Source organism: Herpailurus yagouaroundi, unplaced genomic scaffold (assembly GCF_014898765.1).
Source record: "Herpailurus yagouaroundi ecotype Mexico unplaced genomic scaffold, PumYag 190, whole genome shotgun sequence".
In the NCBI taxonomy this organism is placed as follows: Eukaryota; Metazoa; Chordata; class Mammalia; order Carnivora; family Felidae; genus Herpailurus; species Herpailurus yagouaroundi.
Genome location: NW_024412421.1, coordinates 26,997,986 through 27,024,961, shown reverse-complemented (window position 1 = coordinate 27,024,961; position 26,976 = coordinate 26,997,986). Strand labels below are relative to the sequence as shown.

The 26,976-nt window shown below is 38.4% G+C and overlaps 1 protein-coding gene across 4 annotated transcripts in view; it reads right to left on the bottom strand.

Moving 5' to 3' along the window:
- The window catches only part of CNTNAP4 (contactin associated protein family member 4), a 256,666-nt gene that overhangs the window by 43,920 nt on the left and 185,770 nt on the right, over positions 1–26,976 (bottom strand). For all 4 annotated transcript variants that reach the window (XM_040443180.1, XM_040443179.1, XM_040443178.1 and 1 more), the window contains 3 exons: positions 22,568–22,765; positions 18,150–18,306; positions 13,662–13,789 (listed from right to left, as the gene is read on the bottom strand). In XM_040443180.1, the coding sequence (XP_040299114.1) occupies positions 13,662–13,789; positions 18,150–18,306; positions 22,568–22,765 (483 nt within the window). The remainder of the gene's footprint in view (positions 1–13,661; positions 13,790–18,149; positions 18,307–22,567; positions 22,766–26,976) is intronic.

Genomic DNA, 26,976 nt, shown 5'->3' with positions numbered 1-26,976 from the left:
AACCACAAGACCAATCAAATTAGGGCCCCAGCCTTATGACCTCATTTAACTTAAATTACCTCTTTTTAAAAAATGTTTATTTATTTTTGAGACAGAGAGAGACAGAGCATGAATAGGGGAGGGTCAGAGAGAGAGGGAGACACAGAATCCGAAGCAGGCTCCAGGCTCTGAGCTGTCAGCACAGAGCCCGACGCGGGGCTCAAACTCACGGACCCTGAGATCATGACCTGAGCTGAAGTCGGACGCTTAACCCATGGAGCCACCCAGGCGCCCCTTAAATTACCTCTTTAAAGACCCTACCAGTTAACACAGTTACAATGGGGTTAGGGCTTCAACATATAAGCTTTGGGGTGGGAAAACAATTCAGTCCATAACATCCCTATTTTAATTGCATTGTTTCTTTTTATTTCCACTGTTGATTTCCCAGGGTTCTTTATATATTCTAGATACTAGTCCTTTGTCAATTCTCAGCCCTCATCTTACTTAACCTTAATCTATCAACAACAATTAACGTAGTTGATTATTCTCCCCTCCTTGAAACATTTTCTTCACTTGGCTCCAGAACACCAACACTCTTGCCTTTCTCATTAGTGTTGTAATTCTGTTTCTTTCTTTCTTCCTCCTCCCCTCTTCAACCTACTAATGTTTGAATGCCTCCAATCCCTGTTAATATTGGAATGCCCACTTACCCATCCACAATAACTCCTGCTGGCCCATCTCATGGCTTTAAATATGCCGATGGCTTACAAATACATACCTGAAGCCTGGAACTCTCAAACTAACAACCCCACATTCTATCTGAACACGTCAACTCAACTTTAATCTGTTCAAAAACTGAGTTCTTTACATTCTTCTGCAACTCCTTGACCCAGCAGCAATATTTTCTATCTTGGGAAATGCCAGTTCTGTGCCTCTAATTGACTATTAGACCAAGCACCTTGGTGTCATTCTTGACGCTTTTGCAACCTACATCAATCCATCAGCAAACTGTATTGCTTCTCCTTTTGAATTAGTCCCATACTACAACTATTGTCATTGTGCCCATGGCCCAAACCGCTATGACTCCTCAGCTGGGTTGGTGATATGGTCTTATAAATTGGCCTCCTTGCTTTCACTTCCCCTGTTAAATCTCATTAAAATGTAAGTTAGATCACATCAAGCCTCTACTCAAAATTGTCTAGTGTTTTCCAATTGCATTCAAGTTGAAAAAATTAAACCTTTCAAAACCCTCCATGATCTGACCACCAGATCTTCGAATGTCTTCTGCCATTCTCTTCGCTCACTCTGCTCCAGATGTTTTAATCATCTTGCTGTTCCATGAGCATATCAGCTACATTCCCATCTCTACGTGGCTACTCTGGCTTTTTCCTCTGTCTCAGAGTACTCTTTCACAGATATACACACGCCGTGCTCCCTTATTTCCTTCAGACTTTTATTCAAATGTCACCTTCTTAGTGGGCATTTTATGACCGTTCTATTTAAAATTTCCAATCCCACACCACCCTGCCTCAACTATGTTGTCTTCACAACACATCTTATTAGCATCTATCATACCATATATTTTACTTTGTTACTGTCTACCACCCTCCAAGAGAGCTCAAGCCCCCAAAATGCAGATACTTTTATCTATTCTGTTCACTGCGTGCATGCTCGCTCTCTCTCTCTCTCTCTCTCTCTCTCTCTCTCTTTCAGGATGTGGACAAGGCATGGTATAATGTATGGGCTCAGTAAATATTTGTTGAATGAAACGATAAGATTTCCTCTGTCAAAGTAGCAATAAGAAAGCTTACTGTACTTATCTCAGTAAATACACTCAAATTCTTTGGTAGACAAGTAGAAAGAGGGAGGGAAAGAGGGGAACAGAAGAGAGAGTGAAAGAAGAAGAGGAAAAGGAAGGGGTAAAAAAAAAAAGGGAGAAGAAACACGAGGAAAATTAAATAAAGAGAACATAAGAAAAGAAAATAAAAATATAAAAATTAAAAAGAATTTCCTATTGGTAGAGGATTATCAGACATAGTAGAGCTTGCAAAATTATATGATTATCTGTTAACATAGAATTGATCCTCACTCTCCTTAATGGTTTATACGTAGTCTGCCAAATGGAACAAAACTCTGTCGAATGGAAGAGAAATTAACCAAATCACTAGTCAATATCTTTCTCAAGTCTATGAATGTAACTTCTGCAAAGTTATTTATTGCCTACATGCACCTTTGATTATTTAATGCATTTTGGGAAGCTGTGATTTCTCAGACAGCTGAACAAGTCAATGCAGACAAAATGAAAAAAACAATTTCAATGACAAGAATTTCTTAGAACAAGAAACTTTGAACAATCTTTTTTAACTATGCTTAAGTTTTGGTGGTTCCTTGATTGACATAAAATTTCAACAGAATGGATTAACTGAGAAGAAGTACATTGAGTCAAATAGTTAGAAACACTCAAATGCCAGAGTTAAAAAACTACCTTGTTCAGATTAATGAACTGAGAGCAGAAATTTAGATCATGTTTGCAACACCAAACAGTTTAAAAAATATACACTTTCTATAGTTTACCGTATGACATTCAACTTGAGGGAGAATTAATGCCAAAGTGTAACACTGAGTTGCATCCTTGTTAAGTTACTGACCTTGAGGACAGAATATTTAAGTATTTGGTCAGAAAAAGCCAATCCTCTAGAAGGTGAAAAAATAAGTTTGGCTTCAGAATACAGCAAGATTCAATACCAGAAGACAAAGAAGCACTCTCCACAAATTTCTGAGAGAAAGAAAACGTATCCAGCCTAATTTTTTGTGTGTTAAAGCAATAGGCAGACATTCTCATATTTGAAAGAAATCCAAGAATAAAGCATGCACAAACCCTTTTGAGGAACAATAAAAATAAAAGCCTACTTTGTAATGAAATATCAGCCAAAAGCTATCTGGAAAAGGTGTGGAAGGACAGGATGACTGCATGTCTCAGTGCAGACAAAAGTAGGATAATATGTACAAATGGTGAGTCACAAAGTGCGACCCACTAAAATGTTACATCAGTTTCTAAAGAGTTGAAGGGGTGACTGAGTGGCTCAGGTGGTTAAGTGTCCGACTCGTTATCTCAGCTCAGGTCATGATCTCATGGTTTCATGAGTTCAAGCCCCACATTGGGCTCTGCACTGACAGTGTGGAGCCTGACTGGGATTCGCTCTCTCTCTCCTCTCTCTCTGCCCCTGCCCCACTCACATTGTGTGTGTGTGTGTCTCTCTCTCTCAAAATAAATAAATAAACATTAGAAAAATTAAGAAAGATAAATAAATAAAAAGTTCAAATGTAGAGTTACCTTATACCCCAGAAGTTCTATTCCTAGAAATATACTCAAGATAAATTAAAACGTGTATCCAGAAAAAACCTCATACATGGATGTTCATGTATAGCATTATTTATAATAGCCAAAAAGTGGAACCAACCCACACATCTGTCAACCGATTAATGGGTAAACAAAATGTCATCTGTCCATACAATGGAACATTATCTGGTCATAAATATTAGTGAAGTGTTGATACACAGTACAACATGGATAAGCCTGGACAATATCATGCTAAGAGAAAACAGCCAGTCACGAAGACCACATACTCTTGTGTTTGCATCTAAATGTTGTTGACTAGGGTTGGAGTCAGCGCAGGAGGGAAACAGGGACTGTCTGATCAGTGGGTACAGGTTTCTTTTTGGGGTGATGAAAATGTTCCAAAATTGGTTGGGTTGTGGTGATGGCTGCATAACTCTATAATGTACCGAAATGATCAAATATACTAAAATATGAGCAGACTGTACACTTTAAATGGGTGAATTGTAGGGCATGTGAATTATTTCTCACTAAAGCTGTTACCAAAAAAATAATATAAAGTTAAACTTGCAAAGTTTATTTTAGAGTTCTGAGGCAATAAATATTCCCAAGCACGTGCATACTCAAGAAATGCAACACTCAAGAGTCTTTCTGGAGGAAAACAGAAAACATCAGCTACCTGACAATGCAGTCCAAGAAGAAACAAATCAAAATAAAAAACCATTCAAGAATAGAGAGGCTCTGATGATAGATTAGCAGTTAGCATTAAGAAATAAACAACTATACAAATAACAGCAAAATTAGCAAAAAGGAGAGGTGGGGGAGAAAAAGAAGAGGAGAGGACACATGAGTTACTTCTCCCATTTTTCACAATAGATCAATACTGTATAAAATTTAAAAATGAGTTTAACATAAAGCCTAGTGACTCTGTAATGTTTTAAATTTTCATAATCTTTTTTTAAGGTTTAGTGGGATCATTCAAGTTGAACATATATTTATGAGATATATAAATAATGTAAAGCAATTCCCTTGGCTTCAATTTGGTTTTCTTCTTTCTCTGTCGATTTCCATTAATAAAGTTTTGCAAACTTATTTCTCAATCTCTGTTTCTATTTTTCTGTCTAGAGTAGTGCTTCTCTCAACATGAGAAGGTTTTGCCCCCAGGGGACATCTGAAAATTTCTGGAGACATATTTGGTTGTCACAACTAGGGTAAAAGTGCTACTAGTGGATTGAGACCAGGGATACTGCTACGTGTGCAGCAATACACAGGATAGCCCCCAATCATAACAGCCCAATTTTGGGATTGCCAAAGTTGGGAAACTCTGCTCTGGGAATATCTAGCAATGTCTGGAATAATATTCACTGATGTGACTCATTATTTCTGAGCTGTGTGACTCTTGGTTATTAGTATACTCTTTTCTTTGACATTTATACATTTCTGTATACCTTAAAATTTTATAATGCCTATATCAATTAAGTCACTAATATTTAATATTAACACTATAAATAAAGGTATGTATGTATATAAAATTATCACAAGAGGATATTATTACAGTCTTGAGAATTATCAAGATTCCTGGTCTCAAAAAGGGGAAATCTTTTGAAAGCATTAGAGAGAATGTTCCCTCACATTTGTGAAGCTGCTTGAGCGTTAATTACCAGTGAGTAATATAAGTCAACTCAAAAGAACAGAAAACAAACAAAATGGACAAAATAGTTTTTTCTCCAACAAGTAGAAAGTATTTCAGTTTTATAAAGGTGCTGGATTATTAGAAGAGTAAAAATCAAAATTATTAATATTAAGTAAAATCATATATTCATTTGAAAGCACTTTCACTGCCCAAGTCCAAGTGTATTGATGAAAAATGGTTCAGATGGAACTAGATACTCCATATACTATGTGATTTTTCAATTGGAATACATCTTTCAATAAAAGCGGAACTCTTTTCATTCACAGTATATATTTGCACATCATTTAATTGCAGATACATCAAAACCTTATTCCTGTCTCTTTCAAATAATTCAAAGTTATAGGTTTCTTGAGCCATATATGATGGATCTTTCTCATTCTTTCACAAACTGCTATTTATTGATTATCTTTCATGTAACAGGTAATGGACTAGGTGCCAGGAACACAATAATAAATGAGCAATGGATCTGCTCTTGAGAGGCTCAAAAATAATTAAAAGCCAGTATGAAAATATATCTCTGTAATTTGTTCAATATTCTTTGAAAGTATAAGGCCAAGTCCTCTAGAGACCTACTCAAGTCTTCACTGAGTGTGGAAAGTTTCAGTAAATGTTTCGCTTGGGGAGATTTTGCAGATGAAGGAAAGGAAATGAAAAGGCAGTGAAGCCAGATGCCATCAGAGGTCCATGAGTTTTCCCTCTGCCACAGGACCCGCAGAAGTAGGGAAAGGTCTCTGTAGATGTCCTCCTGACCTGTGTGTCAATACTGGATATCCACTCTTTCTCTTTAGCATTTGGGGAGAGTTCTGAAGACAGTGTAAGCACAGTGGGCATGCTCTCCAGTTAATTTTTATGCATGCCAAAGTTGAGGGATTACCAGTCAAGAAGACTTTGGATGAAACCTCAAAATGAGGATGCTCCCACTGCTTCTGGGAGAAAGGAAAGTATACGAGTAAGCCCTCTGACTAATTACAACTTATTAACCAGTAAACCCAGATGTTTTCCCATAATTCTTTCCTTTGACTCTTTTGCTTCTACAGTTAATAAAAGTTAGAAACATGTTCAGCAGGATTCTATGAGTGTCCTAGAGAACAACCGTGTTACTAAAACCTTGGCTGTTTTATGAATTTATTTCTGGTATTTTTTTTAATTGAAGTACAGTTGACATACAGTGTTACATTAGTTTCAGGAGTATGACATAGAGATTCGACAACCGTATATGTTACGCTGTGTTCACCACAAGTGTAGCTATCATCTGTCGCCATGCAATACTCCTACAATACCATTGACTATATTCCCTATTCCGTCCCTTTTATTCCCCGGATTTATTCATTCCATAATTAGAAGTCTGGTCCTCCAAATCCCCTTTACCCATTTCACCCATCCCCCACCTCTGTGCCTCTGGCAACCACGATTTTGTTCCCTGTATTTATGGGTCTGCTTCTGTTTTGTTTTGGTTTGGTTTTTAGATTCCACATACGAGTGAAATCATATGGCATTTGTCTATCTCCGTCTGACTTATTTCACTTAGCATAATACCCTCTAGGTCCACCCATGTTGTCGCAAGTGGCAAGATCTCAATCTTTTCCATGGCTGAGTGATATATATATATCACTCTATATCTATATATCTATATATCTATCACACCATATATATAATACTTAATACATACTGCTTCTTCCTTATCCCTTCATCTACTGATGGACATGTAAGCTGCTTCTATATCTTGCCTATTGTAAATAATGCTACAATAAACATAGGGATGCATATATCTTTTCAAATTACTGTTTTCATTTTCTTTAGGCAAATGCCCAGCAGCAGAATTGCTGGATCAAACGGTAACTCTATTTTTAATGTTTTGAGGAGCCTCAATACTGTTGTACACAGGCTGCACCAATGTACATTCCCACCAACGGTGTACAAGAGTTCAATGAACACTCGTTCAGTGAACAAGAGTTCCTGGCCAACACTTGTTATTTCTTATCTTTTTGATACTAGCAATTCTGACAAGTATAAGATGATACCTCATTGTGTTTTTGATTTTCATTTACCTGATGATTAGTGATATTGAGCATCTTTTCATATGTCTGTTGACCATCCTTACGTCTTCTTTAGGAAAATGCCTATTCCAGTCCTCTGCTCATTTTAATTGGATTATGTGTTGAGTTGTGGAAGATTATTATATACTTTGGATATTACCCCTTATCAAATATATCATCTGCAAATATCTTCTCCCATTCAGTATCTTGCCTTTTTGTTTTGTTAATGGTTTTCTTTGCTGTACAAAAGCTTTTTATTTTAGTTTATTTTTGCTTTTGTTTCCCTTACCTGGGGAGACATAGCTAGAAAAATGTTTCTAAAGCTGATATCCAAGAGATTACTGCCTATGTTTTGTTTAAGGAGTTTTATAGTTTCAGATCTCACATTCAGGCCTTTAATCCACTTTGAGTTTATTTTGTATATGGTGTAAGAAAGTGGTCAGGTTTCATTCTTTTGCATGCAGCTGTCCAGTTTCCCCAGCACCATTTGTTGAAGGGGTTGTCTTTTCTCCATTGTATATTCTTGCCTCCTTTCTTGTAGATTAAGTGTGGATATACCTTTGAAGTATACTTGAAATCTGGGAGTGTGACACCTCCCACTTTGTTCTTCTTTCTCAAGATTGGTTTGGCTATTCAGGGTCTTTTGTGGTTTCATACAACTTTTAGAATTATTCTAGTTCTGTGAAAAATACTATTGGTATTATGATAGGGATTGCATTGAATCTGTATATTGCTTTGGTAGTATGGAGATTTTAATTATATTGATCCTTCCAATCCATGAGCATGGTATATATTTTCATTTGTTTGTGTTATCAATTTTTTTCATCAATGTCTTCTAGTTTTACGGTATTCTTTAGATAAACCAATTTTTAAATTAAGCAGTTATCACCCTTGGTTAAAAAAAAAAATGTACCATTCTGGTGAGTGATGTTGATAAGAGAGATTATCTATGTGTGTGGGCAGGGGATATAAAGCAATCTCCATACTTGCCTTTCAATTTTGTTATAAACCTAAAACTTCTCTTTAAAAAAGAGCATTTAGTTCATACTAACATTTAGTCTTTTTTTTTTTTTTGAGGGTTTTTTTTTTTTTTGGAGTCAGATGTATTGAAGGATAATTTACATGAATAAAAATGACCCTTTATTTGTGTAGCAATTTTGATAGATGCATAAAGCCATGAAACCACCACCACACTCAAGATGTAGAACATGTCCTTAATCTGTTCCCCTTTGCAGAATTCCTCTCACCTTCAAGCTGTTGGCAACTGAAATCCTGTTTTTGTTCCCATGGTTTTGCCTTTTCCAAAATACTTTAGACACTGAATCATCCAGCACATATTTTAAGTAAGACTCTTTTACTTAGCATAAAGTGCTTGAGATTCATTCACGTTACTGCATGTATCAATACTCCATTTCTTTTTAATGTTCAGTAGAATTCTGTTGTATAGAGTGGCTACACCACAGTAAAATGGGAAACTTATTCATTCACTTGTTGATGGACATTTGGGTGGGTTCCAGTTTTAGGAGACTATGAATAGAGCCAGTATAAACCTTACATACAGGTTTTTTTATGTCTCTTGTATATCTAAGAATGGAATTGCTGTATCATATGGTAAATGTGTGCTTAACCTATAAAAAAACAAAAACAAAAACAAAAAATCTGCCAAACTATCTTCCAAAGTGTCTGTAGCATTTTACATTTGCACCAGCAATGAGAGTTCCTGTTACTCTGAATCTTCACCAGAATTTGATATTGTCTGTTTTTTAAAAAAATTTATCAATTTTAACAGTTATATATTGATATCTCCTTATGGTATTATTTTACATTTCCCTAATGACTAAGGATATTGAGAATGTTTTTTTTATTATTATTTTACATTTACTTATTTTTGATAGAGAAAGACAGAGCACAAGTGGGGCAGGGGCAGAGATAGAAGGAGAGAGAATCCAAAGCAGGCTCCAGGCTCTGAACTGTCAGCATAGAGCCTGACGCAGGGCTCGAACTCACAAACCGCAAGATCATCAGGACCTGAGTCGAAGGTGGACACGTAGATGGACACTGAGCCACCCAGGCGCCCCTTGAAAATCTTTTTATGTGCTTTTTGAAATCTGTATATTTTCTCTGATAAATGTGCAAATCTTTTGCCCATGTCTTAATCTGAATATTTTTTATTATTGACCCGTGAGAGTAATGTTCTTTCTATATCCTGGACACTAGGCTTTATCGGGTATGTATTTTGTAAATATTTTCTCCCAGTTTGTGGCTTGTCTTTTCACTCTCTTAACAATGTCATTTTAAAAGTAGTTTTTAAATTCGATGAAATTTAATTTATCATTTTTAACGATTTTATGGATCATGCATTTGGTGTTGTATTTAAGAAATCTAGGGGCGCCTGGGTGGCGCAGTCGGTTAAGCGTCCGACTTCAGCCAGGTCACGATCTCGCGGTCCGTGAGTTCGAGCCCCGCGTCAGGCTCTGGGCTGATGGCTCGGAGCCTGGAGCCTGTTTCCGATTCTGTGTCTCCCTCTCTCTCTGCCCCTCCCCCGTTCATGCTCTGTCTCTCTCTGTCCCCCAAAAAATAAATAAACGTTGAAAAAAAAAAAAAAAGAAATCTATGCCTAACTCAAAGCCACTAAGATTTTTTCCTATATTTTCTTAAAGAAGGTTATAGGCTGTGGGTTCACATTTAAGTATATGATTAGTTTTGAGTTATTTTTTGTACACAGTTTGAAGACTGGGTTGAGATTTTTGTTTGTTTTTGTTTTTTTTCAAATGCATTGTAATTATTCCAGCACGGTCTTAAATTGGACTGTTCTCTCTCCATTGAGATGCTCTGGCAGCTTTTTCAAAAATGAATTGAATGTATATATTTTGGGCTCTCTGTTCTGTTTTATCAATCTATTTCTCTATCTTGATGTCAATATCACATTGTCTTTAATTCTACAGTTTTGTAATGTGTCTTAAAAAGTGTTAAGTCTCAAACTTGGCTTTTATTTTTCACAATGTTTTAGTTATTCTAGTTTCTTTGTGTTTTGGCACACAGTTTGGAATAAGCTTGCCAATTTCTATGAAGAGGAAAAAGAAAAGTACCTAATGGGTTTTGATTGGGATTGTAATGAACCTGTATATCGATTTTAGAAAAACTGACATCTTAACAATATCAAATCTTTCAATCCACAACTATTATAGCTCTCGTTCCACAACTATTATATCTTTACTTAGTTCTTCTTTAATGATTTCTCATCAATGGTATGTAATTTTGTTACATTTATGCCAAAGAATTTAATATTTTTGGTGCTACTATAAGAGGTATTTTAACATTTTAATTAACAGTTTTTATTAAGAAAATACAGAAATTTATTTTTGAATACTGACCTTGTATCCTGTGACCTTGCTAAACTCACTTTAAAAAAAGTTCTTACAGATTTCCTACCTAGAAATCCGTATCATTTATAAATGGAACATTTTATATCTTCCTTTCTGATCTATATGCCTTGAATTCCTTTTCATATTGCATATGCTAGGACCAACAGTACGATATTGAATCGGACAGGTGATAGCAGACATCTTTGCCTTGATCCTGATCTCAGAGGGAAAGCATTCTAAGTCTTTGGCTATTCAATATGATATTAGCAGTCAGATCTTCACAGATGCCTTTAATTTTTTTTTTTTTTCTTTTTTTGAGAGACAGCGCAGGCAGGGGAGGGGCAGAGGGAGAGAGAGAGAATCTTAAGCAGACTCCATGCCCAGTGTGGAGCCTGGGCTCAATCTCACAAGAGATCAGGACATGAGCCTAAATCAAGAGTCAGATGCTTAATGGCCTGAACCACCCAGGTGCCCCCATATATGCCTTTTAAGACACTGAGGATGTTCTCTTCAGTTCCTACTCTGCTTTTATCATAAATAGGATGTCAAATGCTGCCATTTACTTTTCACATAAATCTTCAAGAAATTTATTTCCATATTCATAAATTCATAAGGACAATAGTATTTACTAAGTTTTGTGTCTGTAGCACAACTTTAAAGGCAGCCTTATTGTTCATACCTGTTGTGCTTTAAGACAAACACCTAACAATGTTACCTGTGCTTCTGGTATCAAACGACAATGGCAGCAGTCACGTGGAATTTCAGAACCACGTACATTTAAAAAAATAATCAAAGAAGGACTTGGAAAAAGACAACCTCAATTAATTAGGGGCAAGCTCATATTTGGTATCAATAGGTCTCAGAGTCATTTTTGTTTCTTTGTCCTGCCTTCTCAAGGCATCTGTCCTCTTTCCTAGAAAAACATAGCTAGATAGAAAACTTTCAACATCTCTCATGTGTGCGATAAAACCAAAATGTCTATTTTTTATACTCATTTTTCCGTTTTTCTGTCAAAGAAAACCTAAAAGTCCCTTTGTCTCAGTGAAGGGTACTAGAATTCTTACTGTCACAGCAGCTTTACTTAGATCAGAAAGTCAGAGATCTTTCAACCTCCACTTTCACGCTTTCAGCCTCCACTCCCATCCAGATCATGCCGAATTTACCTCTTTCTCTGAGCCCCTTCCGTAAGTCCCATGCCAACAACTGCCTGGTTCAAGTTCTCATCATTTTTCCTTGTCTTACATCAAAGGTCACTTCGCTGGCCTTTAGATTTATAACTGGTCTTCATGTTTTCAATTGGATTGTGAAGATTAAGCTATTTCTCAGCCTTAAATTATTCAATATTCAGGTCCTACTGCCTTCAGGATAGTGTCTGCATACCTTTCTTCTGCTTATCAGGCCCAGTGTGCATGATTCCATATCTAGAAGTCCCATATCTACCCAGTCTATCTCACCCGGAAAGAAAAATAAATGTGCCTAAGGCACTGCACCTTTGGGGGTGCAGATTTCCCATGTAGAGAAAGGGGGGGCATCCATTGTTTTGTAGCCATTGCTCTTCTGACTGAGAAAATAAGAACGAGTCCCCAAGGCAGAAAACAGTCCTGTGACGTTATGTGAGGATGAGCCTCAAGCCTAAAATAGATGTGCAAGAAGGCCAAGGAAACTCTCAATTACCATTTCATTTAAAAGTGAGAAATTATTTAGCAGGTCTCTAAATACTTAAATTGCTTGCAAATTCTTATTCCTAATGTTTTTCCTCCCTCTGCAGCCCCACGGTCACAAAAGTTTAACGCTGTGGTTTCTCAACTTCAGGACTATTGACATTTTGGACCAGATCATTCCTTGCTGCAGATGGCTGTCTTGCACATTATAGGATATTTAGCAGTATTCCTGACCTCTCCCTCTAGAATGCCAGTAGCACTCACCCCCCCAACAACTGTACCAGTCAAAAGTGTCTTCAGGTATTGCCAAATGTCCACCGAGGGGCAAACACTGCCTTGCATGGAAAACCTCTACTTTAAGTGAAAAGTGCAGTGTGTTTTAAGTTCATGGCAGAAAGTCTGTGCGAAAGAAGCCCTCAGCGCCAGTGGTAGTGACGTGAGTCAAAGCAGACACCTTCCTGGGGACTGTGGCAAATGAAATAAGGGAGAGGGAGGAAGCCAGCCCAGGCCCCTGAAGGGTTAAGATGAGAGCCAGCAGGGAAAACTGTGTGTGAGGTATAGAACAATTTCTCTGCAGTCACAAAATCATCGTACTTCCCTGGATGCATCCTGAGTTTACAACCTCGTCTGTTTGCACACAATTTTTCTCTCCATGAAATATCCTATGTCTTCTTCATGTGACTGTGTGAGCCTACTGGCAGGACAGGAAGTAGAGATGCTTAAGATTGGGGATGGTAGGTATAATGGCAGACATTTTTTATAAGTATATATAAATTTTTATAGGCCAGTATCATTTTTGCTTTTTAACTAAGCAACTTCTGCTGTGTATCTCCATAAATCCACTGCGTTGTTAGATCGTCTCTTCCTCTGTCGAGCCCCTAGAATAAAACTTTATTTTAGGGTATACTTTTAATGTGAATAAATATTTTTCCCATTTCCGTTTTAAGTCCTGGAAATAACTAAAGGCACAAATAATTAATGCATCAGTCTCCATACGTATGGATACATATACTCATTTCAATCCCTGCTGAAAAGAAATATTTTCTGTGAAACTATATTTGAATTTTAAAATTCTGCTTTAGAGTGCGAATACATTGAATACACAAAACAGCGTGTCCCATTGATTTAGAGTGGGACACACAAACTGGAAACAAAAATGAGATCAAAAGTTGAAATATGTTTGACCAAACTGGCATTTGATCCTATTGATGCTCTAATTTCACCACGGGCCCAACAGGAGAAAACTCACATACATTCTCCACACTTTTATGCAGCACTGAGGCTTTCCTATATAGATAATGGCAGGTAGAAATTTAGGAATGCTGGGATGTGTTTACCAACCAATCAAATTGAGATGCTTAGTGGTTTCTTTCTCTTGGGATCTGAACAAGCCTTGCTGTCACGGCCTTTGTTGCAGGGCTTTAAACTTTATGAGGGTACGTTCTTTGCTGACCGACTGAAAGAAAGACTTCAAACACTGCTCATGCGCGGTCACAAGAGAAGTCTGATTAATTATTCTATGACAGAAACATGAGTCCTCAGTGACATCGGTTTCCCCAGATATGTTTACAGCACAATGCCACCACTTACTGTCTCCCCGGCAGAGCAGAGGCCCCAGTTTATAAGCTGCTTCTGAGTGCGGTCGGCCCGTGTCTGTAACCACGATCTTCCTTACTGGCAGGTGTTCTTTATAAGAAAGGAATCCAGTGTCATTGGTCCTAAAAAACAGTAACAACAACAAAAATCCTTAAAATTACAATTTGTAGTTATAAAATAAGCAATAATCCTCACTACATTTCAAAGCCAAGGTATTCTGAGCTAAATCTGCACACACAAAAAAGCAAGGAAACAATTGCTCACTTAAGCATATGAAAATATGGCCACGTTTTCACGTCTCCTGCAGACTGACTATAGCTGGTGACTCTGAAATTCAGTTGAGCATTTTCTACCTTTTCAGTGGAATGGTTATGGCGAGATAATCATTTCATAATGTACAAAAGTATCAAATCACTACGTTGCATAATATAATATAATATAATATAATATAATATAATATATATTGTATATATTAATATAATATTGTATACCAATTATACAATATACTATTGCATAATTAATATACATATTAATGTAATATTGTATACCAATTATAATCCAATAGCAAAAAAGAATAGAAAACAAGTAAATTAATAATTACATTTAGTATAATGACTGATATTGTGTTCTTAGTTCTAGCATTTTGTTATTTGTTGCTTATTTTTTCCCATAGGATTTCCTGTATTTCTGCACCCTCTTTCCTAAATCTCTTGGCTAACTACGTATTTCTTTGTATTCAATTTTATTTTTTACTCACTTTTGAGCTATATGTCTGTTTATAGTTTTTAATGTTTGCTTTACGGATCTTTACATGATGCGTCTTTAATTCATCCACTTTACTTAGATTTTATATTATATTACTTAATATAAAATGTCAGAAGCTTACTACAGGATAATATTCTTAACCTCCCCCTACCCCCCACCACACACACACCTGCTCCTTGTGTTATTGCTGTAGTATAGTTTAAATCTAGGTGTTATAAATGTTAAAATTAAACAGTAAATTTTAATCTACTTTTTTAATTAAAAAAAAAAGAACTTAAATGCTGGCTTTTATACTTCCTGACATAATCATGATTTCCAGTCTTCTTCGTTCCTTTCTGAAGATGAGTTTTCGTCTGGTATTATTTCTCTTCAGCCTGTAGCATTTCTGTTAGTATACTGTTACAGTGCAGTTGTGTTGGGAACAAATTCAGCATTTCCTTAATCTGAAAAGGACTTTATTTCACCTTCAGTTTTGAAATATCTATTTATTTAGTATAGAATTCTAGGTTGACATTGCTTTCTTTCTCAGCACATTAAAGAGATCATTCCATTGTCTTCTGACCTGTGCTTCTGATGAGTCAGCCTTCACTGGTATCTCTCCGTTTTCCTGCATGGAACGCATTCCACCAGATTTGTCCAACCTGGCTGTTGCTTTTACAATATTTATCTTTATCATTTTTTTTAGCAGCAATTTGAACAATAAGCCAAGGTGTGTTCTTCTCTGTTTTTATTCTGCTTCAGATCCTCTGAGTTTCTAGAATCTGTACATTGATGTTGTATTAGTGATCTACCACGGCAGAACAAACTATCCTAAAACTTCACGACTTAAAACAACATTTACGATCTATGTTTCCGTGTGTCAAGAATCTGGGCAGAGCTCAACAGGAGAGTCTGGCTCCAAGTCCCCTGCCCAGCCGCAACGAGAGTGTTGGCAAGGACTACCGCCATCTCAGTGCTTGACAGGGGAAGGATCCGCTTCCAAGCTCACTCATGTGGTCCGTCGTTGGCAGTGGTCTGCTCCTTGCCAGCGGATGGACTGAGGGCCCTGGCTCTTCACTGGTGTCGGTTGATGGTCACCTTCAATTCCTTGCCATATGAGCCTCTCCCCAGGACAGCTCACGACACGGCAGATTGCCTCATCAAAACAGGAGTCGCAGAGAGAGTTGCAAGGAAATCAGAAATCATAGTCTTTTGTGACTCCATCTCAGAAGTGACTCTCCTCCCTTTGATCATATTCTATTTATTTAAAGCAAGTCACAAGGTCCAAGTGAAATGCCACTGAAATGTCCCTAGAGCTCGTTCAGTTTTCCAGGGGTAGCTCTCTGCTTGATTCCCAGAAACCTCCCCTGTGCATATGCGGTTCAGGGCAGTCGGGGCCCTGAGGGGAGTTGACAGAGTGCACTCTGCCCAGGTAGTTTTCTTCTTTCTGGGATTTCCACTCCCTCCTCAATTTTTAGTCATTTTGGCAGCCCTAAACTCTGTCCTCTGATACCTGGAGCAGAAAAAATCTAGTATTCCCTTGGAGTCCTGACCATCTCATGGCACATGGTTTGGTGAGTGCCCTCGTGCGAAAAAGCATATAAACATCTATCTCACCCACTTGAATTCCTTCTTTCAAGGGTCAAAGTCCCCCAACCTTGGTAGTTTCTGCCTACATTTGGCAGCTCTCCACCTTCTTCAACTAGGTGCTTTTCTAAATATATTTCCAGAGATTATAAGTGTGTCTAAGGAAGGTTAGCTCCATGCAAGCTACTTTACCAGGAGCAGAATTTAATATGAGAAATTTTAAAATCTTATTTTTAAAAATGACTTTTTTTGAGCGAGAGAGAAAGAGAGCACACAGGGTGGGGAGGGGCAGATGGAGAGGGAGAGAGAGAGAATCTTCAGTAACCTCCACACCCAGCACAGAGCCCAACGTGGGGCTCGATCCCACAACCCTGAGATCATGACCTGAACCGAAATCGAGTTGGACATGTGACAGACTGAGCCACACCAGGTGCCCCTAAAAATTATTTTTGATGAATAATATGTTACAGAGGCATTGGAGAAATTTGGTGATTAGGTTAGGTATTTTTCCTGGTAAGCACTGCTATTAACATTTTATTTGCACTGTAAGACACACTATTATTGTGTAGGCATTTTGTGTGTGTGTGTGGGGGGGGGGGGGTGTGTGCATGTGTGTGAAGGCAGTGAGGAAAAGAGTGTCCTCCACAGGAGGTAGATATTCTGAAAAACTGGAGTTTGAGCAAGAAAGACAATACTCTATGAAACATGTAACACTAAAAATATAATTGTGACTCCATGCAGAAACCTCCTTTTAGAGTATTCTAAAACAATCTTTTTTTAAATATAATGTAGCCTTGATGTTTGCCAAATAAATACACAGAGTATTCCATAATTCAAAACATGAGCTCAATTAACAACGGACTGATTACTGAAATTAATGTAGATTCTGTAACCAAATCAATCACATTTACAGCCAAACTGACTATTAGTACTTTTAAGAATAATTCTTGGGGTACCTGGTTGGCTCAGTTAGTCGAGCCTCCGAGTTCACCTCAGGTCATGGTATCACGGGTTCATGGGTTCGAGCCCCACATCAGGCTCTGTGCTGACAGCTCACAGCCTGGAGCCTGCTTCGGATTCTGTGTCTCCCTCCCTCTCCGCCCCTCTCCCACTCGCACTCTCTCTGACAAAAATAAATAAGCGTTAAAAAAAAATTTTTTTAGATAATTCTTATGTACAGATCCAGGTGCTTAGTGATGTAAGATATACATATGGAATGCTGAAATGCGAATAGGAAAATTTAAAAACCTTTCACTTCACAAATAAATAAAACCAATGTATATTTCAACTCTAGTCTCAAATATACTAAATATCTTTTCAAAAATTTCAAAGGCAAACATACACATAAGGCTTCTCTTCTACTTAAAACAATATTTCAGCCTTAGTTTTCAAATCCCTAAGTGTTTTAGATTTCCTTTTTTGAGGTATGATAAATGGACTATTAGTTCTTTGTGGCATGGTTTGTCCTTAAAAAAAACTAAAGAGCTACATGTTCAAATAACTGTGAGACTTTCTAAGTTTACATGTTTAAAGGTTTTAGAGGTAGATTATTGAAGAACTGTGCTTCAGTAATTAATGGCTATAAATATATTTTGAAAATAATAGAATTCTTAACCACATTCAATTTTAAAAAGAATGATAACTGACTTACAATGAAGAGGAAACATGAAACAGATGTCTCTATTTCATCCTATTACAAAAATAAAATGTAATGATTTGTGGTCCATTTCCAAAAAACTCAAATAAAAAGATACTGGTCTTCACATTTAGGATTCAAACTGATTGTAACACATTTCATCAAAACATACCTTTATCTAATTTCTTCACTGTACTAATTTGTTCAGTATCTGCCTTGCTCTGCTGTATGTTCTGAGTGATTCATTTTTAACAATAAACTTTATATCGGGGTGTCTGGGTGGCTCAGTCGATTAAGCGTCCGACTTCGGCTCAGGTCACGATCTCACGGTTCGTGAGTTTGACCCCTGCCTCGGGCTCTGCGCTGACAGCTCAGAACCTGGAGCCTGCTTTGGATTTTGTCTCTCCCTCCCTCTCTCTCTTTCTCTGGTCCTCCTCCTCCCTCTCTCTCTTTCTCTCCCCCCAAAATAAATAAACATTAAATAAAAACAACTTTATTTTGCATAAGGAAATCACCATTCATTCCGGTCAGCGTCACAGTTGCAGTAATACTGAGAGTCAATGCAGTTCCCTTCTAATCCACAAGTACACTTCTGAGGATCAGGCAAAGAACCTCCCCAGTACGTCTGTGTTTCATTGGTTCTTCCAACCCACCAACTCAGAGGGCGTCCATCTGAAAGATAAATGTGAGAAATGTGACATTGGCTCTAGACCCCACAGCCTTCCAGGCCAGTCCATTCCCTTCCTTCCCAAATCAGTCAAAAGACTGAAGGCAGGAAAAGAAAGGCTGGTCTGATGTAATGATATTCCAAAGACTGCTACTGATGGCATTTCCTTAAGAAAGCTTTTAAAAAATACATTTTATTATTTCAGCTTAAATGGTCAATATATTTTTCTTTAACTAGAAAAGAAACCAGTAGTTCCTTTTTAATTCAGGCATGACATTTAAAAATGTTTTGAGAGGAGTTCACATATGTAAGTTCTTTAAAAATAATTTCTGAAACAAGAAGGCATCAAAATATAAACCACAGTAATTATGATATCAGAAGCAAAATTGATTTGAGATCATGAAAATGCCCATTAAAACACTACAGAATGTTATGGAAAGTCAGCGATCTCAATACATTTATTCAACTAAAAACACATGAGCTGTTTATTTACATTAGGCATTGCATGGCACCCCCTCCTTATGATTTAGGATCTATTTGGAAGTATGTGGGGTTTTTTTCTTCCATTTAATGGCTTGGCTATTTATTTGGAGACTACAGAAATAACACTGAAAGATCTTTATGCCTGAAGCAAACGCTACACTCAAAACAAAGTTTCCCTTAGCCAAGTGCATTGCTTTCTATGATGAATGTTCAGCTTCCAGCTCCTTCTCAGAGTTACGACTAAACATGATGCCAAAGAACTAGCACAAAGAATAGACAGAACATTCAGGTGAGGAATGCAGGCAATCTGTCTTAGCAAAAAACAATAGGTAGTGAGGAAAAATCATAGTCATTTGAGAATCAGGGCATGGGAAGAATGTGACATCAAATCAGTCAGCTCCTCAAAGTTGTTAGATCATTTTTCTGTTGACTTTCAAAACTTTTAAGTTACTGCCATGAGCCCTATTGAAAATATGGACTTATACTAATTTCTCCCTCATTTACAAATGTCAATGCTCATAACAACTTACTATTTGATTAAACCTCTACTAATGCTGACAACCTCTCTTCCCAGTGTTCCTTTCCATACCAGCACATACCATGCCAAAAAACCCAAGTGAACTGGAAGTTTGTGTTATGGATAAAGACATTATTATAATCAAGGTTTTTCATTTTTTTTTAATTGCATGATTAACTTAACCATCTTGAAACATTTAATAGGTATATTCCAATATACTGCTTAAACATCATGTGTTCATAGATTAAAAAGAAAATAAATTATTCCTAAATATTGAATAATATTTTCACCAATCTTCCTTGAAACCACTGAATATTTTAAAGTACCAAGGACATGCGGTTCCCTTTAAGACTTTTTCCAGTGTCCTGAAGAATTTAAGTAAGTATAGGAAAGAATTAAGGAAGTCATGAGAAATTTTCTAAGTTAAAAATTAAAATTATAAAATATCAGTGATCATGGTAGGACATTCCCCTTCCCATAGTTAAAATCCCAAATGACCTGAGTATCCACATTGATCACCTTTTCAATGTGCTGAGTCATAGCTCCACAGCATGCAGAAAATTCATTTTCATACGCATCCCACTTTATTCGTCCACAGTTACGGCACCATTATTATTTGAAACTGCTCTACCTTTAAGATCTGAAACTGTAAACTTAACCTGTCTGACACCACCTTCCTGTTCTTCCCTGTGTATTTCTTACTGTGAACTTAAACTCCAAATTGTTCTATTTTCCTTTTTTTAATATTTATATATTTATTTATTTGAGAGAAAGAGAGAGAGAATTTGTGGGGGAGGGGCAGAGAGAGAGAGAGAGGGAATGAGACAAATACTCCGAAGCAGGCTCTGTTTTGTTTAGCGCAGAGCCCGAGGCGGGGCTCCAACCCACGAAGGGTGAGATCATGACCTGAGCTGACGTCAGGTGCCCAACCAACTGAGCCACCCAGGCGCCCCTGTTCTCTCTATTTTCAAACTCAAGTTCATTCCATATGAGTTCTTGGGTGATGGACCTGACGAAAATCTGTGTATGTAACAAGCATCATCACCCTTTGTTCTACAGCCTTTTCTTTACTAGTGGCTCTCAAGCCTGGCTGAAACACCCAGATGCATGGGCACCATTGGCCATGAAGGGAGGGGTTCCTTCACACTCTATACTGTGCTCTTTACTTTGGGTGGTGCTTGCTTGCCAACCCCTTGGGGATTTTGTTTTCTGTTTCTTCCAGAGTTTGGCTGATTTGTGACTTTGATGCTTATCTTCCCTTTTGTCTTTCTTTTCTAGTTAGGCAACTCAGTTCATTTTGTTGCATCTCATTCATTTGTCCTTCCATAAATAAGGTTCTCATTCTTCTTAGATTACACTTCCATATTTGCTTATCTATGTTTTTAGATTCTAAGCATCAATGAACAATCAGTTGCATACTAAACTGCTACGTGAACTATAACCGTGATGCACCAGAGAGCTGAAAAGAGAGAAGCTCACTTCAGGCACTTTGTACGTGCTGTGCTATGTCATCCAATTATTGCCACACCCTGTGAGGTTGGTACCACTGGCCCCATGTCATGGAAGAGAAAGATTCATCTATCCAAGCTCTATACCTAATCAACAAGAGCCCTGGAATTTGAACCCACATCTCTCCCTGCCTTTAAGTCTTATGCTCTTTACACTGTAATTATCTGATGGTCATTCACAAATGGGATTGAGGTTTCAGGGGGGGTAAGATGTGAGAGGAGACCAGCAAGATGGGAAGGGTTGGTGGGGGTAAATGGCCAAACGAGGACATTCTGAAATAGAGGAAGGAGAAAAAGGAGGAGAGGGTGTGAAGCCAGTCATAAGGGAAAGAATAATCTGGTTGTATTACGTGGGTGGACAGTAAGTAGAAGAGCTGCTTAACTGGAAGCAACAAGTTCAAATGTCATCTCGAGAGTTCAAAATCTTGGGGCACCTGGGTGGCTCAGTCAGTGAAGCATCTGATTCTTGATTTTCGCTCAGGTCACGATCTCACGGTTTTGCGAGTTTGAGCCCCAACTGGGGCTCTGTGCTGACTCTGCAGAGCCTGTTTGGGATTCTCTCTCTCTCTCTCTCTCTCTCTCTCTCTCTCTCTCTCTCTCTGTCCCTCCCCAGCTCCCAGCTTGCATTCTCTCCGTCTCTCTCAAAATAAATAAATGAACTTAACAAAAAAGGGTTCAAAATCTTTCTGCTTGACCCATATGACATATGACATTCACATATGAAATGCATGCCTTTTAAAATTGTTGTCATGGTATTCAGACCTCTCTTAAGATAACAAACAGGGGTAAACATGCGCCAAGTAGCTTTATTGTGCAGATGTCTCAGAATCTTTCTAATTTCTAAAGAAGAATATACCTCAATATTACTCCTAGAAAACAGTGTCTTAGGGAATGGTATGAATCAGACAAGAGTCTGTTTTGGACGGACAGCAAAGAGGAAGGCCTGGAGCTTCGTTAAGTAGAAAAGCATCATGACGGAAGTCGTGTTTCTTAAAGCTTAATTCCCTTCAAGAAGATTAAATTCTAGATTACACATTGGGTGATGAGAAGATATGAGGGATGCCTACGGGAGGCCAGATGGAAAGCGCCTGCAGTAAATTCCAGCACTGCGCCAGCACTGGGTGGTGGGGCCCAAGATACCGTCACATAATGAGATGTTCTAACGGGAAAACAAAACCAAACACAGAACTGAAGAGCAGACTGGTTATTAAAAGTAGAATAAAGGAAAGAGTTAAAAGATGGTTTTCTGATTTCCGATTTAAACTGCTGAATAAACTGTTTTCAGCAGCCTATTCTAATTTTCAATTTTACCCAGAGGCTAGCTGCCAACAATCCATGAAAAAAGAGTCGCACAGAATAGTCACTTTGAGAAAAGGGAGTCATATTTTCATTAACTCTCTTCCTGATAAAACAAACCGTATGTGTCACCTGCCCTTTCTAAAGGATAGACACTGAGCATTCATTGAGGATCAGAATGAAGCTCCTTTCTGTAGAGTTATCTGACTGAGGCCAGGAAGAGACTCCGAAGGCAATCGAGGTTTTGAACAAAGCTCAGAGTAAATTGACCTTGTTCTTTCTTCGGGCAAAAGCATTGCTGTGACTTCCAGACTGTGACATGTTTGCTAAGTATACAGTGGGCAGACACGCTCCGTGGCCGAATGCCACCACCACCACGGCATGATTCAAATCCTCGGGAGCTGGTTAAAGTAAAGTGCCGGTGCCATGTGCACAGAGGGACAGGTGCCTCAGTTTCCTTACCTTGTTTATTGGCAAGCCGTGACTTCTTGCAGTAGTAGGTAAGCTCCTGCTCACAGTGGTCCGCAAGGTTAATTGTGGCCTGGAGCTGCTCCATGCTGGCCACATACTCGAAAAACCCAGCATATGGGTTCTCTGCGTTAGTGTTTCTGACTCTTGTTAGGTCAGAGCCATTGTGCTGTATGACGGTCCATGCAGTTTCTTGTATGCGGAAATGGGGAAGAAAGAGAGGAGACCATCACTAGTCTGCAAAAGTTAAAATAAATAAAGAAAATCAAAATCACCTTTTATCTGAGTCAAATTTTTCTAGTCATCAAACCTCTCTGAGAGGTTTCAACACATGGGTTCTTAAAATATCTAAATTATAGTAAAGTCACTCTTTTCCCTGAAGTTTATATGACTGCCATGCATTTGCCATCATTTTTATTTTACGTGGCCATATAATTTAACCAGAAAATGTTTATGGTGAAAAATATTAAGAAAACTAATTATTAAAATTTGCGACACATTTCATTTCATTGAATCCAATATTCTATTTTTTAAAGATGCATCATGATTTTACTTAAAAAAAACAAAAGAAAAAGCTGCCTCTTATAACTATAAAACATTGTTGATTATTGACACACCCTGAATTCGGGGATGCTACGATGTGAAAAAAGGTGTATCTGTGAATTTCTGAAATATTTTAAATTATATGATATAAGCGATGATTTTTCTACTCTTAAAAATTCCCTTTACCATTCCCTTTACCAGCAAAGAAAGGTCAGATTTTTATGGGCTATATATATCTCTCTCTTCAGACAACATTTAATTATGAGTGCCCATTCTTTTCTTTTTAAATCGAATTTTAAATATTCATTTTGGTATTGTGTGATGTGCATAGTTATGGAATACAAGAGGACGTTGCTTCCTTGAGCTGAACACACCTGATACAGCATCAGCAACTCAACTAAAATAAAAACTAAAATATCTTTGAGTGCTTGCTAGAGCAATCCCTATCGACACTTGAATGTCTGTAAACATTACCATCATAATGATTACCAAAATTATGAAATGAAATAAAAATCCTACAATGTTTGTAACGGAAGATAGGCATATTGTATCTAGCCTTCAACCTTCCCAGAAATTGACTTCGCATTATATTTACGGTGATAGATGCAGGCACAAGAACAGATTAATCAAAAGTCCTCTGATTTAATAGGTAAGAAACAGATTGGAAGTTGTCAAAACTCTGCTATCTATGTGATGTTAAGTCACATAACTCTTCTGTATTACAGAGGACTATTCCAAATTGGAGGAAACAGTAGGTAGAATTTCCTCCCCTCTCTTTAGCTAATGCATTCACATGGATCGACAATCACAACAAGATAAGAGATTTCACTCCCATGCCTCACCAGGTCACCAGAATTTTGGATAGAAAGGTCTGTCTGCTAAGTAAGACGGGAGGCAGCTTTGACAGTCTTATTGCCTTCTATGTGTGAGTGCATCACTATTTTTCTTGGAAACAATAGCCGTTACTTTTATTTCTGCTTTGCATTTCTCCTCACCATTCAGCTTTATCAGTAAATTAATTTCCTTAAAGAGGACATGATATAAAAGCTAATGAAATGAATTATGGATGGCCAGACTGTGACATAGTATAGAGACTGTCAGGATATTTGAGTTGCAGATATTGAGTAGATATGCCCTTAAGAAAGTCAGGTAAAATCTGAGCCTCCATTTCCAAATTTAGAAAATAAACTGGCAGAATACAGGACAATATCATAGGTCTGAAATTCTATGATTTTAGCCAACCCAACCTTCGCTATTAGAGGTTTGTGATTATTGGGGCGCTTGGGTGGCTCAGTCGGTTAAGCGGCTGACTCTTGGTCCGGCACAAGTCAGGACCTCACGGTTTGTGGGATCGAGCCCCGCCTCGGCCTGCTTGGGATTTTTCTCTCTCCCTCTCTCCCTGCCCCTCCCTCACTTGCGTGTGCTCACTCGCACTCTCAAAAGAAGTACATAATCTTTAAGAAAAAAAAGAAGTTCATGATCATTAATCAGGCAAATCCACTAACCTAGCCTCCACTGGAGTCTGCTTTAATTGTTCAGCAAACAATAAAATTTCCTTGTAATGAATCAATGGACAGCATGAGGAAGCTTGACTCTGGCTGGGTAGCTGCCACAGGAACAGGGCAATATGCCTGCTTTTGCCTCTTTGCCTTTTGGTTCACACCAAGAGGGGCTTCCCTAGAGTTTAGCATCCACTGGGTCACAGTAAACACATGATTCTAAAGGTCTTTTAAGGGGTAAGAAATCCAAGGCTGTGGTGCACGACATCCCTTGAAGGACCGTGCCCAGAAATGTTTCCTTTTGAAATTCTAAAATTTCAGTGTTACGGTAGTTTCTTTAAATGATTTCATTTTTAAAAAATATTTATTCATTTTGAGGGGGGCCAGGGCAGAGAGAAGGAGAAAGAGAATCCCAAGCAGGCTCTGTACCGTCAACACAGAGCCCGGCGCAGGGCTTCAACTCACGAACCGTGAGATCACGACCAGAGCCGAAATCGAGATTCAGACGCTTAACTGACTGAGCCACTCAGGTGTTGCTGATTTCATTTTTCAACAAAAAGTGCTACAAAGCATGAAGTTAAACAGATGCTGCATTTATCAGGCAATCTCGATTTCCGGGGCGAAGCAGAGACATCATGAGGAGCAATGAGAAAATGAGTGCCCAGCAGCCATGCAGAGCCCCATGTGCTTTGCAAACAGGGGAACCTCTCACAACTATTAACCCTGAGCCTCTCTCCTGCTCTTTCCGACATGATCGCATTAGCTGATGTTTAGAAATTACAACCGTAAAGGACACAGACTTTATCATAATTTGTAACTCAGCATTTTGTGATTTATTCCATGGGGCTTTTCCACTGGCCTGGAGGCTCCCTGAGAAGAGTGATGGTTTCTGATTTGCTAACCACCGTATCTGCAGCACACAGCACGGGGGCTGGCACAACACGCCCAAAAGACTTTAGTTACAGAACTGAGGGAATAAACACATGAACGAATTAAAGACAAGGTACTCTCCAGACGAGAGTACAACCTTCAGGTTCCATGGTGGCCGTGAGCCTTGCCTTGCCTCTCAGCTGCTTTAGAACTTTATAAACTGTCAACTCATAGTTTTGCAAAAGAGTAAGTCTGACACTGTGGAGGGCGTGACACATTATCCTACTTGTAAGTTAACTGGTTATCTTGCCTCCTATCTGCATTCTATCCGTTTGTCTGCATCTAGCTACCGAGATCTAGATTCACACGGGTGGAGGAAGACGGCCGCTCACAGACACGGGAGTCTTTGGATCAGGGGCCGCCTGCCCACGGAAAATCTTAGCAGCCTCTAGGCTCTACGGCCCAATGTCCCGTGGGCCAATACAGAGCGCGCCAGACGCGCCCGCCCATGCGGGGTCTGCACCCAAGAGAGGAGACCCCCAAAAGTATGAGACTTGGAGATTACGGGCGATGGCTGGCACATCTTCTCCTCCCCTCCACAGAGGGAGACGGGCCTTCTGGCTCTAGAACGCCACAGATCTCTGGGGACAGGCACCAGCCCACAGGTTGTTTAAATCACTTTTGGAGTGCAGGCAAATGCATCTGGGGCGGATAAGCCTTCTCAATCTCTCCAGAGAAATTCACTATCTCTAACTTCCATGACATATGCATATGAAATTATCCTTTAACACAGGCTTCTAGATTTAATTAATTAATTGATTAATTAATGTGTTTAGTCTTACTTATTGGCTCAGCAAGCAAAGCATTGTTTTCCTTACAACAAGTAATGATTGCCCACAGACGAGCAAATTCCATCCGGCAGAAGTTCAAGGGACTCCCCCTTTCTACTATGGACGAAGCCAGGTCTTCCTCCGTCTGCACATTAATTTCAACATTACTGATGTGCCCTGAGGTCTGTTCTCTGGATTCTCCTTTGAACTGGTTGTAACAGCTTACCAGTTTCCTCATGAACAATGCGTTAAAATCTTTACAATGTGTTTTTGAGCTTTTATTTTTCTATCTGCCTAAGAGTCATGATGGTATTATTATTTTTTTTAATTATCCTCTACCAAAGGCAAAGAGAGTTAAGTTGTTGCAGTAAGGAGACACAGGGACATGAGTAAGGAAAGACAGCTGAAACGGGCAGCAAATCTATGAAATTTAATAAATATACTAAAAAAAAAAAAAAAATGGAAAGGCAGTTTGGGTCCACCGGTGTCTTTCCCCGAAGAGATTTCTAATATATAGATTGTATGTAAAGCACCTGAGTAATTAAGAACCTGATTTATCTTAGGCTGACTGCTATTTTTTAGTGTGATAACAGTGTAAAGAAAAAACATGCTGTTTAAGCAACACTCTTGCAGAGCTCGTGTTCCTTCAGGATTAACAGCG